This window comes from Nomascus leucogenys, chromosome 3 (genome assembly GCF_006542625.1).
Source record: "Nomascus leucogenys isolate Asia chromosome 3, Asia_NLE_v1, whole genome shotgun sequence".
Lineage (NCBI taxonomy): Eukaryota > Metazoa > Chordata > Mammalia > Primates > Hylobatidae > Nomascus > Nomascus leucogenys.
The window spans coordinates 135,720,951-135,739,800 of NC_044383.1; the positions used below are offsets into that span (position 1 = coordinate 135,720,951).

The 18,850-nt window shown below is 41.9% G+C and overlaps 1 protein-coding gene across 3 annotated transcripts in view; it reads right to left on the minus strand.

The window, feature by feature from the left end:
* Positions 1-18,850, minus strand: part of LATS1 (large tumor suppressor kinase 1) — a 58,465-nt gene that overhangs the window by 25,237 nt on the left and 14,378 nt on the right. For 2 of the 3 annotated variants that reach the window (XM_030809826.1, XM_030809827.1), the window contains exons 1-2: positions 12,117-12,186; positions 10,117-10,264 (exon numbers count right to left, since the gene is read on the minus strand). In XM_030809826.1, the coding sequence (XP_030665686.1) occupies positions 10,117-10,264; positions 12,117-12,149 (181 nt within the window). In that variant the 5' untranslated portion in view covers positions 12,150-12,186. Of the gene's footprint in view, positions 1-10,116; positions 10,265-12,116; positions 12,187-16,881; positions 17,368-18,850 lie in introns of those variants that run through there. The other variant, XM_030809825.1, reaches the window with a different exon arrangement.

Here is an 18,850-nt window from a genome sequence, read left to right on the forward strand (position 1 = left end):
CAGGCGTGCGCCACCACGCCCGGCTAACTTTTGTATTTTTAGTAGAGACAGGGTTTCGCCATGTTGGCCAGGCTGGTCTTCAACTCCCGACCTCAAGTGATCCGCCCGCCTAAGCCTTCCAAAGTGCTGGGATTACAGGTGTGAGCCACTGCACCTGGCCTTTTAATATGGTTTTTAAAACAGAAAAAGATAGTAGGCTATAATTAGCTGAACATTAAATAAGGTATAGATTTTACAGAAACTGTCTTTAATGGAATTTCCAAATCAATGAAACAAGCAAAAAAATACAATACCAAAAAAAGAGAAGTATTTAAAATAGAATAGTCCAGCCACTTAGGAAAAATATACAAGATACATTGGTATAAAGATAATACATATATACATTCCAGAAGGACTAAAGGTTTAAATATTAAAGATGAAATCATGTAAGTACTAGAAAAAAACAAGACCATTCAATAATATTGGGGTACCTCTTGCGAATGTCTTCCTAGGCATGACAAAAGTAGAGATCTAAATACAAACACTCATTACCATTAAAAACAAAACAAAAAAGAATACTAATAAATTTGAAAGGTCAACATCATCCTGGGCAAAAATATATCTGACGACACATCTGAGAAAAAAAGTGGTAAAATGTGGTAAATGTTCATAATGTTCAGTTCAACACTCCCTTTCATCTAGGCTGGAGAGCATTTTGGGTCTACAATCTCGAAAGAGGAGCCAGACGAAAAGCAAGTGAGTAAATAATGTTTGGGGAACATTATCATTCTGGATAAACCGGACAAGTCCTCTGGCCATCAGGCTCTTTCTCACTTTCCTCAGAGGCCAGCTGAGGCCAAATACACCATGTCACTCATTCAGCTTTTAGAGTAAACAGTCACCCCTGTTGTTCTGCGCCTCCCACAGAGCTCTCCATGTTCTTCCACTTCCCGAACCTTTCCACTATGCCCTCTGGATCCACTCGGCTCCACAGCCAGCAAATGTGCCTTATCAGTAACCTCTCCTCCAAGCTTTCCTGCCACCTCCTTGAAGCTGGTTTTTTTCTGCTGATATTACTTTCCTTTCAGCCCTTTGAAATTAAGGTTTTCTTTAAAAATAACCTGGCCAAAAGATGGGGTTCTAACATTTGTTCTTACAGGTTGATATTATTCCTTTTAAAAAGCCAGCTCTTTTGAAGTTCATGCTATGTAGGAGGCCACACTAATTCCTCTCACCTAATGAGCTCCTACCTATTTGCTCTATTTCATTCAGCCACAGCTTCAGCATTCAGTCTACCCTAAGCCCTGCCTTCATCCTGTAACCTCAATATCCACAACGATAAACCATCTATTGCCCTCATATCTCAGCTTCTTGATGTCCCCTCTTCCACTCCACATCAAGTATCATTCTCATGATTGTATTTCAAATTTTGGTATCATCGTTATCTGCTCTTGTTTCAGAATCACTACTTTAAGGTTTATACGCTTATACTCTCAGACCACAGCTCCTTCTTCTGTTTACTCCTACTGCAAAAGTTTTTAAACTTTATTGAGTAGCAACCTCACCAAGATCTCCAAGATTTTTTTTTTTTTGAGACAGTCTTGCTCTGTTGCCCAGGCTGGAGTGTGGTGGCATGATCTCGGCTCAGTGAAACCTCTGCCTCCGTTTAAGCAATTCTCCCGCCTCAGCCCCCTGTGTAGCTGGGATTATAGGCAGGTGCCACCACACCCAGCTAATTTTTGTATTTTCAGTAGAAATGGGGTTTCACCATGTTGGTCAGGCTGGTCTTGAACTCCTGACCTCAGCTGATCCGCCCACCTCAGTATCCCAAAGTGTCGGGATTACAGGCATGAGCTACCGCATCCAGCCAACATCTCCAAGGTTAATCCCCTACTTTATCAGTCCTCCTTTTTCTTATTTTTATTCTTTTGAGACAGTCTTGATGTCACCCAGGCTGGAGGGCAGTGGCATGATCATGAATCACTGCAGCCTTGAACCCCTGGGCTCAGGCAATCCTCTCACCTCAGCCTTCCAAGTAGTTGGGACTACAGGCATGCATCACCATGCCCAGCTAATTATTTTATTTATTTTTGTAGAGATGGTGTCTAAGTTGCCCAGGCTGGTCTCAAACTCCTGGGCTCAAGTGATCCTCCTTCCTCAGCCTCCCAAAATGCTAGGATTATAGGCAGGAGACACTAAGCCTGGCCTATTTTTAAAACTTTTTGTAGAGACGGGGTCTCCTTAATATACCCAGGCTGGTCTTGGACTCCTGGCTTCAAGCAATCCTCCCACCTTGGCCTCCAAAGTGCTGGGATTACAGGCGTGAGCCACCGTACTTGGCCCTCCTTTTTTTTTTTTTTTTGAGGCTGAGTCTCGCTCTGTCGCCCAGGCTGGAGTGCTGTGGCGCCATCTCGGCTCACTGTAAGCTCCGCCTCCCGGGTTCACGCCATTCTCCTGCCTCAGCCTCCTGAGTAGCTAGGACTACAGGCGCCCACCACCACGCCCGTATTTTTAGTAAATATTTCTGTATTTTTAGTAGAGACAGGGTTTCACCGTGTTAGCCAGGATGGTCTCGATCTCCTGACCTCACGATCCGCCCGTCTTGGCCTCCCAAGGTGCTGGAATTCCAGGCATGAGCCACCGTGCCTAGCCTGGCCCTCCTCTTTCTTTATGACACATTTTATCCAACTTAAATCCATGGTCTATCACTTTGTTCTTCTCTCTCTATTCTTTTTCTCCAAGATCACCTCCTTTTTATTCATTCATTAAATATTTGTGTTTTTTTTTTTTTTTTTTTTTTTTTTTTTTTGAGACGGAGTCTCGCTCTGTTGCCCAGGCTGAAGTGCAGTGGCGCAATCTCGGCTCACTGCAAGCTCTGCCTCCCGGGTTCACGCCATTCTCCTGCCTCAGCTTCTCCAAGTAGCTGGGACTACAGGCGCCCGCCACTACGCCCGGCCAATTTTTTTGTATTTTTAGTAGAGACGGGGTTTCACCGTGGTCTCGATCTCTTTACCTCGTGATCCGCCCGCCTCAGCCTCCCAAAGTGCTGGGATTATAAGCATGAGCCACCGCGCCTGGACTATTTGGGTTTGTTTGTTTTTTGACATGGAGTCTTCGCTTTGTCACCTAGGCTGGAGTGCAATGGCGCAATCTTGGCTCACCGCAACCTCCGCCTCCTGGGTTTAAACGATTCTCCTGCCTCAGCCTCTGAAGTAGCTGGGATTACAGGCGCCCACCACCACGCCTGGCTAATTTTTTGTATTTTTAGTAGAGATGGGGTTTCACTATGCTGGCCAGGCTGGTCTTGAACTCCTGACCTCGTGACCTGCCCACCTCGGCCTCCCAAAGTGTTGGGATTACAGGCGTGAGCCACCGCACCCAGACCGTTCATTAAATATTTACTGCGCATCAACTATATGCCAGGAACTGCTCTAAGCAATCCAATGACATTGGTAAACAACAGAACATCCCTGGCCCATGGAACCTACATTCTTGAAGGAGAAGCCAGACACAAAGCAGGTGAATAAATAAACGAGGTAACTTCAGGGTATGATAAATGCTCTGTGAATGAAACATAAATGGCATCAAATGATAGAGACTAACAGGAGGCTAGAAAGGGATAAGGGCTCCTCTGAGGGATAATATATGAGTTCAGACTGCACAGGCCAGGCGCGGTGGCTCAAGCCTGTAATCCTAGCACTTTAGGAGGCCAAGGCGGGCAGATCACCTGAGGTCAGGAGTTCAAGACCAGCCTGGCCAACATGGTGAAACCCTGTCTCTACTAAAAATACAAAAATTAGCTGGGTGTGGTGGCACATGCCTGTAATCCCAGCTACCTGGGAGGCTGAGGCAGGAGAATCACTGGAACTCAGGGGGCAGAGGTTGCAGTGAGCTGAGATAGCGCCACTGCACTCCAGTCTGGGTGACAGAGTAAAACTTTGTCTCAAAAAAAAAAAAGGCCTGCATAAAGGTCCTGAGGTGGGAGCTTGGTATTTTCCAAGAACAAAATAAACCCAGTATGGCTGTAGAACAGTAAATGAGGGGGGAAAGTGGTATTGGATGGGATCTAAGAAGTAGCCAGGCCATAGACAAGGAATTTGGACGAATAAGAAGCCGATAAAAGTAGAGGAGGAGTATGCTCTGATTAAGGATTTAAATTATCCTTTCGGGCTGGGCACGGTGGCTCACGCCTATCTCAAAAATAAAAATAAAAAGAATTACCCTTTTAGCAATATTATCGATCTTATTTTGTACTTGTTTAGTGAAACTCCAGTCAGGGATAATTCCAGCTATCTTTTTTTGTTGTTGTTTTTAACTTACAAGAAAAAGTGATGCAGTGGGCAGACTGATTTTACTATAATTCAGGATCAGCATCCTTCAATGGCCTCAGCACCACCCGGAAACTCTTTCTATAGTCTCCACTATCACCAGTCCTCAGTCTCCTCAAACTGCCTGCTCTATTCCTTACTCATCACTCTTAGAAAATGACTTGGTTTTCTATTTCAGAGAAAACAGCAGGCATCAGAAAGTACTCCCTTAGCTTCCTTACATAACCTAGGCCCGTCTGCTGCTGTTAGAGAAAAATGGCTGTTCCTCTATCTAAGGCTAAATAGTCCCTCATGCTATGCTCTGGATCCTATTCCTCCCGGTTTCTCAGGAAGCTTACTTGATCCTCAAGTATCTCTTGAATATTTAATTTCATCCTCTTAACTGGAGTCTTTTAAACATGTTTAAGTCTTTACTTAAAAAAAATAATAATAATTAAGACTCTCCTTCCACTCCCATATATAGAGCTCTACTTCAAAGTGTTATCTGGTGCTGGTCCACAAACTGACATAAGATATATCACAAACTGACATGAGATTAAGTATGGAAATGGAGAGTGAGGATTGAGAAACATTTATAGAAATTTGACAGAATAAACTTATGTCTGTTAAATACAATGATAAACTATTTAAACATATATATATGTATTTCTTTCTTTTCTTTTCTTTTTTTGAGACGGAGTATTGCTCTTGTTGCCCAGGCTGGAGTGCAATGGCGCGATCTCGGCTCACTGCAATCTCTGCCTCCCAGGTTCAAGTGATTCTCCTGCCTCAGCCTCCCCAGTAGCTGGGATTACAGGCATGCACCACCATGGCCAGCTAATTTTGTATTTTTAGTAGAGACGGGGGTTTCTCCATGTTGGTCAGGCTGGTCTTGAACTCTCAACCTCAGGTGATCCACCCGCCCCAGCCTCCCAAAGTGCTGGATTACAGGTGTGAGCCACTGTGCCCAGCCTAAACTTATATTTTTATGTCATTTAAAATTTTAACTTTCTTTTTTTTTTTTTTTTTTTTTGAGAAAGGGACTCACTCTATTGCCCAGGCTGGAGTGCAGTGGTGCAATCACAGCTCACTGCAGCCTCAACTTTCTGGGTACAGGCAATCCCCACAACTCAGCCTCCTGAGTAGGTGGGACTACAGGCACATGCCACCAAACCTGGATAATTTTTTGTAGAGCCAGGGTTTCACCATGATGCCCAGGCTGGTCTAAAACTCCTGAGCTCAAGCGATCTTCCCGCCTCAGCCTCCCAAAGTGCTGTGATCACAAGCGTGAGCTACCATGCCTGGCACTTAAATTTTCATTTTCTAATAATTTATTGTATTTTATAAAATTATGAATTGAAGTCATGATGAATTGGAAATTTGAAAAATCACCATAGATGGTTTGAGAGCACTACTCTTGCTAATGTCCTCACTCTCTCCTCCAGAAACACTTCTTGAAGGTATACCTTGTTTTTTTTACTACTACATATCCTATTTAGTCCTCAACCCACTCCCATCTGAATTATGCTCCCATGACATGACAAGTTACCTCATTTGCTGAACCCCCAATCCATATGCTGAAGTACTAACCACCAGTACCACAAGATGTGACTGTATTTGGTAATTAAGATTAAATTAGGTCATTAGGGTGGGTCCTAATGCAGTATGACCTGTATCCCTGTAAGAGAAAGTTTGGATATGGAGACGGAGACCCCAGACACATGCACATGCAGAGGGACAAACATATCAGGACACAGCTGCAAGCCAAGGAGAATGGCCTCAGAAGAAACTAGACCTGCCAGTAACTAATCTTGGACTTCCAGTCTCCAGCACTCAAATAAATCTTAATTGTTTAAGCCACCCAGTCTGTGTTATTTTGTTATGGCAGCCCTAGCAAACTAATACACCACGTCACTAAAGTCAACAACATTATTTTTTAGCTCTCACCTTGGTCAATATCTCTTTCTTAGCAGTATTTGGCATTTTGACCATTCCCTCCCCTTCTTGAAACATTCTCTTACTGTGGCTTCCAAAACACTGAAAACCTTATTGGTTTTCTTCCTTTTCACCTATTTCTTCTCTGTCCCCTTTGCAGGTTTACCCCTTCCTACTAGCTATTAAATAATAAGCTTGGTTGCAGGCCATCTTATTATTTTGTCTATGTAACATCCCTTAGGTGACCTATTTCATATGCATGGCTCATACAAACATACCCAGCTCCCTACTTGACATCTCCACTTAGAAAACTATAGCCAGATTTATGATCTTTCCCACCCAATTCTATTCTCTCTTAACATTCCCTTTCTTAATGTAGGGTATTATCATCCATCTATTTTTCTAAGCCAAAAACCTAAGTTATCCCCTTCTGTCATCACACACCATATGTAATCTATTACCAAGTCCTTGTCAATTTTACCACTCCCATCCCTCTTAATTCATTCATTTTCTTCACTGCTATTGCCCAAGCCCACATTACCCTCACAAACTACTGTGTTTCCTATCACATCTGTCCTCATATCTATCCTCACTCCTCTCTAACCCATTCTCATCCATTGCAGCCATCATTCTGAAATACAAATCTAATAATGTTATTACCCTGCTTGAAACACTTCTACACCTTTCTGCTGCTCTTAGGATAAAATTAATAAACAGTTCTGCAGAGTCAGGCCCCTATGGACTTTTCCAGTCACATTTCACAATCCTGTGTTCAGCACTCCAAGCATTTTCATTTTTTTGTGGCATCAGAATCTGCCAAAGCAGCCATGCAAAGGGACACACTCACTAAACCCATTCCCATTAACTCTGTACTTCTTCAGATATCAGCTTTATTACCAGTTTGTTAGGAAGGGTTTTTCTGGACCAGGCGCAGTGGCTCACGCTTGTAATCCCAGCACCTTGGGAGGCCGAGGCGGGTGGATCACGAGGTCAGGAGATCGAGACCACGGTGAAACCCCGTCTCTACTAAAAATACAAAAAATTAGCCAGGCGTGGTGGCGGGCACCTGTAGTCCCAGCTACTCGGAGAGGCTGAGGCAGGAATGGCGTGAACCCGGGAGGCGGAGCTTGCAGTGAGCCAAGATTGCGCCACTGCACTCCAGCCTGGGCGACAGAGCAAGATTCCATCTCAAAAAAAAAAAAAAAAAAAAAAAAAAAAAAAAAAAAAAAAAAGGAAGGGTTTTTCTGAACTTCTTGATGCGGTTAAAAAAAAAAATCCCACTATTATATGAGTCCACAATACCATGTAACTCTCCTCTCTTCATTCACACCATATATAGCTGTAATTCTACATGTATCTGGGTGATTATTTAATCTCCCTTACTAGGTAAGCTCCACAAAAGGGCAAGAACTTACCCAATGCAGAACAAAGAGCCTGAAACAGTGGTTGACCAACAAAAATTTGTTGAATAGGAAGAATGACTATAGCCCTCTTATAAATCAATTCTTTTTCTTTTCTTTTTTTTTTTTTTTTTTTTTGAGACGGAGTTTCGATCTTGTTGCCCAGGCTGGAGTGCAATGGTGCGATCTCAGCTCACCGCAACCCCCGCCTCCTGGGTTCAAATAATTCTCCTGCCTCAGCCTCTCGAGTAGCTGAGATTAGAGACATGCGCCACCACACCCAGCTAATTTTGTATTTTTAGTAGAGACGGGGTTTCTCCATGTTGGTCTGGCTGGTCTCTAACTCCCGACCTCAGGTGATCTGCCTGCCTTGGCCTCCCAAAGTGCTGGGATTACAGGCATAAGCCACTGCACTGGGACACAAAGACAGGCCAGGCGCGGTGGCTCACGCCTATAATCCCAGCACTTCGGGAGGCTGCGGCGGGCAGATAATGAGGTCAGGAGTTCAAGACCAGCCTGACCAACATGGTGAAACCCTATCTCTACTAAAAATACAAAAATTAGCCAGGCATGGTGCTGCGCACCTGTAACCCCAGCTACTCTGGAGGCTGACGCTGGAGAATTGCTTGAACTCGGGAGGTGGAGGTTGGGAGGTGGAGGTTGCAGTGAGCCAAGATTGTGCCACTGCACTCCAGCCTTGGTGACAAGGCTCTGTCTCAAAGAAAAAAAAAAAAAATTAAAAGACGTAAAGTGGCAATGAAAAATAACCAATAGGCCGGGCGTGGTGGCTCACACCTGTAATCCCAGCACTTTGGGAGGCCGAGGCGGGCAGATCATGAGGTCACGAGTTCAAGACCAGCATGGCCAAGATGGTGAAACCCCATCTCTACTAAAAATACAAAAATTAGCTGGGCACGGTGGCAGGCGCCCATAATCCCAGCTACTCAGGCTGCGGCAGGAGAATCGCTTGAACCCGGGGGATGGAGGTTGCAGTGAGCCAAGATTGCGGCACTGCACTCCAAACTGGGTGACAGAGTGAGACTCTGTCTCAAAAACAAACAAACACCAAAAGAAACCAATAAACAAATGCAGTGATCAAAGAAATGCAAATGTAAAATAAGATAGTGTTTCCATAACCATTAAACAGACAAAAATAATAATACCAAGGCTTTACAAACATAGGCATTCTCATAGTAAACTGATAGGGAGAATACAAATTGGTACTACTGGCTGGGCGCGGTGGCTCATGCCTGTAATCCCAGCACTTTGGGAGGCTGAGACAGGCAGATCACTTGAGGTCAGGAGTTCAAGACCAGCCTGGCCAACATGGTGAAACCCCGTCTCTACTAAAAATACAAAAAATTAGCCGGGCATGGTGGCAGGCACCTGTAATCCCAGGTGCCTGTGGGCTGGGGCAGGAGAACTGCTTGAATTTGGGATGCAGAGGTTGCAGTGAGCTGAGAACATGCCACTGTACTCCAGCCTGGGCAACAGAGTGAAACTCCATCTCAAAAAAATAAAAAAATAAAATAATAAATTGGTACTATCTTTCTAGACAGCAATATCTATGAAAAGCCTTAACGTTTTTTAAGTTTTCTAAAACTTACTTTTAGGAAATCATTAGGTATGCACAAAGATTTAGCTATAAGGGTAATTACTGCAGTGCTGTCTATAATGACAAATAATAAAGGAAACAAAGCCGATGCCCAAAAATGGGAGATTAGTTAAATAAAGTATATGATACATCTTTTTTGTTTGTTTGTTTGTTTGTTTTGAGACAGGGTGTGGCTCTGTTGCCCAGGCTGGAGTGCAGTGGCAGGATCACCCAGGCTTAGGCAATCTTCCCGCATCAGTCTCCCATAGTATTGAGCTTATAGGTGTGAGCCACTGCAGTCAGCAAATAAGTCTATTTTAATGTGGCTAGTAAAATTATTCTGTAGAAAATTTAATAACAAGTAAAATTGTACGTGGTATATTACGTGAAAAAAGTAGGTTTTAGTATGTTCCCATTTTTTGCTTAAACAACAAGAATCAAAATACGCATAGATAAACCTATTCTGGTTTCCCACAGGAAAAAAGACTGGGAAACAAAATACACCAAAATATTGTTATTAACAGCGACGTTTGTATTTGCTTTCTAAATATTCTATGTTGATCATATTTTACTCCCATAACATGAAAAAAATGTATAAAAAGAAAAAATAGTAGTCTGAATGATGGCATTTCGAGGGAAAATAGACGTATTTCAGCTGCAGTATTACCAATCAAATAGATCTCAATCTAGACTGCTGCTTACCAGAATTATCTATTAACTTTTAAATGTGAGGACCCCATCCTTAAATTCATTTTGGTATAACATTATAACGTTATCTTAATTTGAGACTTTCATTTACTGGGATGTTTTTACAATTTCTAAGAAGGAAGATTTGATAGACTTCAGTATTTTTAAACTACACAGTAAAAGAAGAGATAAGAAAATATATTTGATTAATCACCTGGTTTCATGCTGGCATTAATAGGTCTGGCAGCTGCTGCGGACATCTGCTCTCGTCGAGGATCTTGGTAACTCATTTTACTAATGAATTCAATTGCTGCTTCTATACTTCTGTTGTTAGTTTTCTGAAGAGCTTGTATAACCATATCCTGATATGAAGTTTAAAAAAAAAAGAAACAAAATTTAAATCTTATAATAATACAAGGGAAAGAACACTATGAGTTCCACTAGAGAAATCCATAATTATGAAGAACAGGGCCCCAAACCATGACATTAATGTTCTGTTTGTAGCTACTAAAAACCCCGCACAAAACCTCAACTTAAACAGGCAGGGCGCAGTGGCTCAAGCCACTTTGGGGGGCTGAGGTGGGCAGATCACTTAAGACCAGGAGTTCAAGACCAGCCTGACCAACATGGTGAAACCCAGTCTCTGCAAAGAAAACCACAAAAATTAGCTGGGTGTGCTGGCGCACGCTTGTAATTCCAGCTACTCAGGAGGCTGAGACATGAGAATTGTTTGAACCCAGGAGGTGGATGTTGCAGCGAGCTGAGATGACCACTGTATTCCAGCCTGGGAAACAGAGTAAGATGCTGTCTTGGAAAAAAAAAAAGAAAGAAAATAAATCCCTCAAATCTTCCAAATGTTTCTTTAGCATTTTCATCTTTATGTAACATATTTCTATTTCCTCCTAGGATTAACGTCTTTTTTAAAGTATTTTTAAATTTTTACTTTTTTCAACACACTATTGTTGGGTTGAATTAGGATTAACAACTTTTTGGGTACAATCATAGCAACATGATTCTGATTACTTCTAATTCTTTTTACTTTTTTTTTTTGCTGAGATGGAGTTTCGCTCTTGTTGCCCAAGTTGGAGTGCAATGGTGCGATCGTGGCTCACTGCAACCTCCGCCTCCTGGGCTCAAGCAATTCTCCTGCCTCAGTCTCCCAAGTAGCTGGGATTACAGGTGCGCTCCACCATGCCCGGCTTATTTTTTGTACTTTTAGTAGAGACAGCATTTTACCAGCCAGGCTGGTCTCAAACTCCTGACCTCAGGTGATCCACCCACCTCAGCCTCCCAAAGTGCTGGGATTACAGGCGTGAGCCACCGCTCCCAGCTTTCTAATTCTTATATAAACAATCAGAGACTATCAGATTGTTAAAAAGGTAGCAATCAAAATATAACAAACAACTCTTTTAGGCTGAGTGTGGTGGCTCACACCTGTTATCCCAGCACTTTGGGAGGCTGAGGCGGACAGATCACCTGAGGTCAGAGCTCCAGACCAGCCTGACCAACATGGTAAAACCCCATCTCTACTAAAAATATAAAATTGTCTGGGTGTGGTGGTGCGTGTCTATAATCCCAGCTGTTTGGGAGGCTGAGGCAGGAGAACCCGGGAGGTGGAGGTTGCAGTGAGTACAGATCATGCCACTGCACTCCAGCCTGGGCAACAAGAGTAAAACTCCGTCTTAAAAAAAAAAAAAAAAAAAAAAAAAAAAAAGAACTACTTTTTTATATGAGTATTTTAGTATTTTATTAAGCACATTGCCATTGTGTATAGTAGTTCTGGCTCTTATCCTCTTAGAGATTACGTTTTCAGAGAACTATATTACAGGAATACAAATATAAGACAAAAGAAGATACTTAGACTATATATGATTATGTGATAAAGACTTTAGGAGACTATATAGAACGATGAAAAAAACGGAGGATTTGGAATCAGACAGATGTGAGTTTGAGTTCCAGCAGCTCTGCAGAGTGACACCTGGCAAGTTATTTCACATTTCAGAGGCTCAGTGTCTTTGCCTGTAATAGGTTCATAGGGTTGATGTGAGGATTAAATAAGAAAACATGTGAAGTACCAAACACAGTGCCTGGAGCTAAAATGTTGGCTGCTCTCTTCCACTCCTTGTACTTTATGTTTTATGTAAACATAAATCACTCACTATCATGCAGAAAGTATGCTGACATGCATTTTTCAAGAGGGAGGCAACTAGTTACTTGTCCTAGAGGATTCAGTATTTCAAATGACATTTTTAAATGAGAAATGGCTTAGTAAGACTAATGGGTGAACAGGCTACTGACAGATGATCCTCCTATATGAAATGATAAGAGAAGAACGTGAGACCAGCCAAAGAAAGGATGTGGTAAGAACTTATTGCCTACCTAAGGTCATTTCTCCCTTTCTTGGAAAAAGTTACTGATTTTGTTGGAAGCAGCAAGGGTTGCCATAAAAATTTTGCTATGCCTGCCTGATCTAGGTACTGGTCCTTCCTCGACCCGGTTTCCTAGGCAACATATGTGACACCTGTGCTAGAGCATGTTGCCACCAAGAAGTAAAATTTAAGATATTCATGAGTCCTAGGCTCTGAAATCTTTAAGACGTTGAGCTAATCGTAATTAACTGAATCACTATCTTGCTAAAAGCATTATTATTTAGATTTTTGTTAAAACCAAATACGTGCAAATGTAAAATAATAGAAATCACCCATTAAAATTCATCAGGGAGTGTTTAATTTTAAAACTGGTTAAGTCAAGTGAACTCTGTATGTATTTATGCTATTATTACACAGCAGTAACACCTCCATTGGTAAGAAAATTAGCACCCACTACCCTTTTCCAATATTGTGGGAATCATTTTTCTTTTCTTTTTTTTTTTTTTTTTTTTGAGACGGAACCTCGCTGTCGCCTGGGGTTGGAGTGCAGTGGCGTGATCTCAGCTCACTGCAATCTCCGCCTTCCGGGTTCAAGCAGTTCTCCTGCCTCAGCCTCCAGAGAAGCTGGCATTTACAGGCGCCCGAAAACACGCCTGGCTAATTTATATTTTTTAGTAAATATATAAAAGGTTTTGCCTTGTTGGTCAGGTTGGTCTCGAACTCCTGACCTCAAGTGATCTACCCACCTTGGCCTCCTGAAGTGCTGGCATTACCGGTGTGAGCCACCGCACCTGGCCCATATTCTTGTTAAATGCACTAGAATTTCAGCCTTGTGATTTTGGTGACTACTATGCTAACCTTTATATTTTAATATTTATTGCTATGTTTTACAATATTTCTTACAGCTGTAAAAACATCAACCAAGCATTCATTAAGTGGAGGTGTTAGTGCCAGTGTGAAAAAGAACATGTTCAAATCAGTAACTTTGGAATGGGAGTCTTTTTTCTTTTTTTTTTTCATTAGAGACAGGGTCTTGCTCTGTTGCCCAGGCTGGAGTGCAGTGGTGCAACCACAACTCATTGCAGTCCCAATCTCCTGGGTTTGAGTGATCCTCCCACCTCAGCCTCCTAAGTGGTTGGGTACTACAAGAACATGCCACCACACCTCGCTGATTTTTAACTTTTTTTTTGTAGAGACAGGGTCTCACTATGTTGCCCAGGCTGGACTTGAACTCCTGGCCTCAAGCAATCCTTCTGCTTTGGCATCCCAGAGCACTGGAATTACAAGTGTGAACCATCACACCCAGCCAGAAGTCTTTTTTTTTTGAGGCAGAGTCTCATTGTCGCCCAGGCTGGAGTGGAATGGTGTGATCTCAGCCCACTGCAACCTCTGCCTCCCAGGTTCAAGTGATGATTCTCCTACCTCAGCCACCCAAGTAGCTGGGATTACAGGCATGCGCCACCAGGCCCAGCTAATGTTTTTTTTTTGTATATTTTGTAGAGTCGGAGTTTCACCATGTTGGCCAGGCTGGTCTTGAAAGCCTGGCCTCAAGTGATCCACCCGCCTTGGCCTCCCAAAATGCTAGGATACAGGCGTGAGCCGCTATGCCTGGCCAGAAGTCTTATGTGATAAGAAAATATGTCCACATAATTATGCTTTTGTTTTTCATGCTTATAAGCAAAAATATACCCCAGTGATTGTATTATGTGCTCCAAGAATGCATCAATCCCATTTAACATTTATTCCTATGAGAAAATTAATCTTGAAATATTTGAGCTTTTAATTTTACAGGGTCACCAGAAACATATTCTCAAAAAAAAAAAAAAAGGCACTATCTTGAACTTGGCGTAGCTAATAAAAAGAGTAGGTTAAGGTTTCTGAAATGATAAAAAAGAATGAAGTGAAAACTAGATAATAATTTTGAAATACCAAGTTAGGATCTTGAACAAGATAAACTCTACAATACAATGGGATGCTACCAGAATGAGTGATTCAAGGAAGTAGAAGTGGACTGCCAGATTCTTTATATCACCATTGGTATAAATAATACCATACTTCTGCACTGTCTGGGAAGTGAGGTGAACCTCTGCCCAGCCACCTCACGGTCTGGGAAGTGAGGAGCGCCTCTGCCTGGCCGCCGCACTGTCTGGGAAATGAGGAGTCCTCTGCCCGGCTGCCCCATTGTCTGGGAAGTGAGGGGTGCCTCTGCCTGGCCGCTGTGCAACGCTCCAAGTGTGAAGTGACAGCCTTGTATGTGATCTTTCTGCCCTCCCCAAGTTTGCATTTTGACATTAAAGTTTACTTTTTAATTAAAAAATAAAATAAAATAAATAACACCATACTTCATTATTTGGACAAATAGGGAATGATAAATGTCTAAATACTTTCAATAAAGCAATCTTGTGACAATTTGAAATGTGTAATTACAATAAAGCTATCATTTGTGTAGTAGCACTTCAATGAAAAAAAGCACAAACATATCTTTGTAATACAAACCAATTATTGTTATTATTATCAATAATGAATAAAGCATTGACCAATGCCTTAGATTTCTTAAAACTGTCTTTATTAGAAAGAACTTTTAATTACCTTAAAGGTATAGGCCATGTCACTATCCTGACTGATGGGTGGGGTGCACACATAGTAAGAGCTCCATAAATACATATTACTGGGTGACTTATCTGACATAACACATTACCACTTGGGGCCTTTATAGCTATGTGATTTCATAACTTCTCTTTGCTTAGCAATATGTAAAAGGAAAGAATAAGATCAATAATTATTCTTTGCCTTTTGGCTAAGGGATTAGGAAGAAAGTGCTTGGGACAATCTCCACTCAAGCCATTTCTTTACTCCTCCAGATACTAACGAGAAAAACATTATCCCAGGTCCTTCCCTCCTCCTCTCTCTATTTCCTGGTCCAAATCCAGTATTTTTAGAACAGTTAAGTATAAAAATGATAGAAAATAATATTAATCAAATAAGTAAATAGAATGTGCCAGAAATAAAATTTCTTTTTTTTTGGCTGGGTGTGGTGGCTCACGCCTGTAATCCCAGCACTCTGGGAGGCCAAGGTGGGCGGATCACGAGGTCAGGAGTTCGAGACCAGCCTGGCCAACATGGTGAAACCCCATCTCTACTAAAAATACAAAAATTAGCCAGGCGTGGTGGTGGGCGCCTATAGTCCCAGCTACTTGGGAGGCTGAGGCAGTAGAACTGCTTGAACCCGAGAGGCAGAGGTTGCGGTGAGCCGAGATCACGCCACTGCACTCCAGTTTGGGTGACTGAGCAAGGCTCTGTCTCAAAAAATATAAAAAATAAAAAATAAAACTTTTTTTTCCTTCTAGTTTAGTTGTAAATCTCCCTTTTCAAATCCTTTACTATAATGCATACTTAGGTTCTCATTTTTAAAATTAAATACAGATATATATGGAAATTCGGTCACCAAAAAAACACACAAAACAACAAAAAACAAACAGTGAAGGAATTTTAGGAGTAGTTATCTTTATACAGTGAAGCTAAGTATAATTTTCAGCTTCTTCTTTACACTTTTAAATTGTTAACAGAAAATAGGCAATATTTTTGCAATCAGAAAAAACATTACTATAATTTTGAAAAATGTAATTAACTGTTTTTTTGAGATGGAGTTTCCCTCTTGTTGACTAGGCTGGAGTGCAATGGTGCGATCTCGGCTCACTGTAACCTCTGCCTCCTGGGTTCAAGCGATTATCCTGCCTCAGTCTCCCAAGTAGCTGGGATTACAGACATGTGCCACCATGCCCAGCTAATTTTGTATTTTTAGTAGAGACAGGGTTTCACCATGTCGGTCAGGCTGGTCTGGAACTCCTGACCTCAGGTGATCCACCCACCTTGGCAAAGGGCTGGGATTACAGGCGTGAGCCACCGCGCCTGGCCTAACTTTTGATTATTCACATTTGGTTAAATTTTACATTGCCCTTCTAAAATGACTCCTGACACCTAAAATATTCATGCTCACAAGGTATGTTATCATAAGAAGCAAATTCTATTAATAATCTAAATGAAATGATTAAATACATGGGTTATGAAAAAATTTCAAAATGAATTCTGAAGAGAAATATTAAAGACCTGGCAGTTAGCCTGAAGTGAAATTTTGTTAGTTTTTGTGAATTTAAGATTTGGGCCTGAGAACACAACTGCTTACACAAACTCGTAACTATAATTCTTTCTCCCTACTATAAAGCTAAATTTCATATCCTGGGAACTATCATTTCCCCAACAGCCACTTAGTTCACCAAGCTTGTATTTCACACAAACAGATGTCCTTCCCCTACCCTCACCTGTGCCTTTCTTCAACTGCACTTCCATTCTGACTTCATGACCTGGCCTTTTAAATTCCAGAAACTCCAGAATTTAGTGATACATATCACAGAAGAAACTAAAGAAATAATATTATTTTGTAACATCAATTAATGGAATTATAAACATAACATTCTTTGCTGATAGAATACATAAATGTGTATACAGGGTTAAATTCTCCCAAAGGAAACATTTTGGCATGTTATCACCCAAAAAGTGTTATGTAGCATAAGGTAAGAAGAATCCTTTCTTTTGTCTTTAAACATTCTTACCTCATCAAACCCAGCAGCTTGCAAGTCTTGAAGCATTTGTGGATTAACTTCTGAAGTACTCCGAGAAGAATTTGTTTCATTTGCAAATGGAAGCAGAGAGTTTCGAATTTCCTGCAAGGCTTTATGATGCGTCCCAAATTTGGGTGGATTTCTGACTTGACGAGGATCTTCGGTTGACATTTTATTCATGTTATGCTCAGCCTTAGCAGCATCAGATGGTTTAGATAAATTCCTAAGGGATTCCCGAATTTCTTGTAACATTTGTCGGCTACTGCCAGTATAGTTACTGGCAGGAAAGGTCTTAGGCCTCATTTGTCTATATCCTTCTGGCTTTTCACTCCTCTTCATGAAAACATCTATATATGTAGCCCACACGAAGGACTTCTTTATTTGATAGATCCAGAGCTTTCTTCTGAGCAAAAGTGAAAATGATCCTTCAAGGAAGTCCCCAGGACTGTTAAAATTCTTTAGGATATAAATAATTAACTATATAAAAGAAAGAAAGAAAGCTATAAATTAGTTAATAAAGCAGTACCATGTATTAGACGAAAAGTCCATTGATACAGGGGTTAAGAGATTCAGGTTATAGTTCTGACTCCATTAAGGATTACTCCGGGTTCAGGACAAGTTACTTAATCTCTCCATGCCTACTTCCTAGCCAATAACCTAGATTTACCTCAAATAGTAGCTATGATGATTTAAAAAAAAAAAAAGTTCTTTAGTAAGCATACAAAGCATTTATACTAATGCCAGGGATTATTAAGTGAACAATAAAACAGGTAACCTCTTATTAACAACTCTACCTAGAGGATCAAATTTTAAATTTTACAAATCAGACTTCAAGATTTCTTTTTTTTTTTTTTTTTTGAGACGGAATCTCGCTCTGTCGCCCAGGCTGGAGTGCAGTGGCGCAATCTCGGCTCACTGCAAGCTCCGCCTCCCGGGTTCACGCCATTCTCCTGCCTCAGCCTCTCTGAGTAGCTGGGACTACAGGTGCCCGCCACCACGCCCAGCTAATTTTTTTTTTTTTGTATTTTTAGTAGAGACGGGGTTTCACCGTGGTCTCGATCTCCTGACCTCGTGATCTGCCCGCCTCGGCCTCCCAAAGTGCTGGGATTACAAGTGTGAGCCACCGTGCCCGGCCTCAAGATTTCTTTAGAAGGGTATTGTCGCTTTAAATTTTTTTTTAATTTTTTAATTTTTATTTTTTGAGATGGAGTCTCACTCTGTCACCCAGACTGAAGTGGAGTGGTGTGATCTTCGCTCACTGCAAACTCTGCTTCCCCGGTTCAAGCAATTCTACTGCCTCAGCCTCCCCAATAGCTGGGATTAGAGGCACCCGCCACCACGCCCAGCTAACTTTTTTTGTATTTTTAGTAGAGATGGGGTTTCGCCATGTTGGCCAGGCTGGTCTTGAACTCCTGACCTCATGATCCGCCCACCTTGGCCTCCCAAAGTGCTGGGATTACAGGTGTGAGCCACTGCACCCAGCCTTTTTTTTTTTTTTTGAGACAGAATCTTGCTCTACCACCCAGGCTAGAGTGCAGGAGTGTAGTGGTGCGACCTTGGCTCACTGCAACCTCTGCCTCTCAGGTTCAAGTGATTCTCATGCCTCAGCATCCCACGTAGCTGTGATTACAGGTGTCTGCCACCACGCCCAGCTGATTTTTGTATTGTTTAGTACAGATGGGGTTTCACTATGTTGGTCAGGCTGGTCTCGAACTCCTGGTCTCAAGTGATTCACCTGCCCTGGCCTCCCAAAGTGCTAGGATTGCAGGCTTGAGCCACTGCACTCTTCCACTTTAAAAAGATTTTTAAACCACTATTCCAGAAAGTCCCTTTATGCTTCAAAAACAGATGCCTGAGTTTATTTTCCAAGCTATGAACTAGGACTCTGATATGGTTTGGATCTGTGTCCCCCTCAAATCTCATGTCAAACTTTAGTCCCCACTGTTGAAGGTGGGGTCTG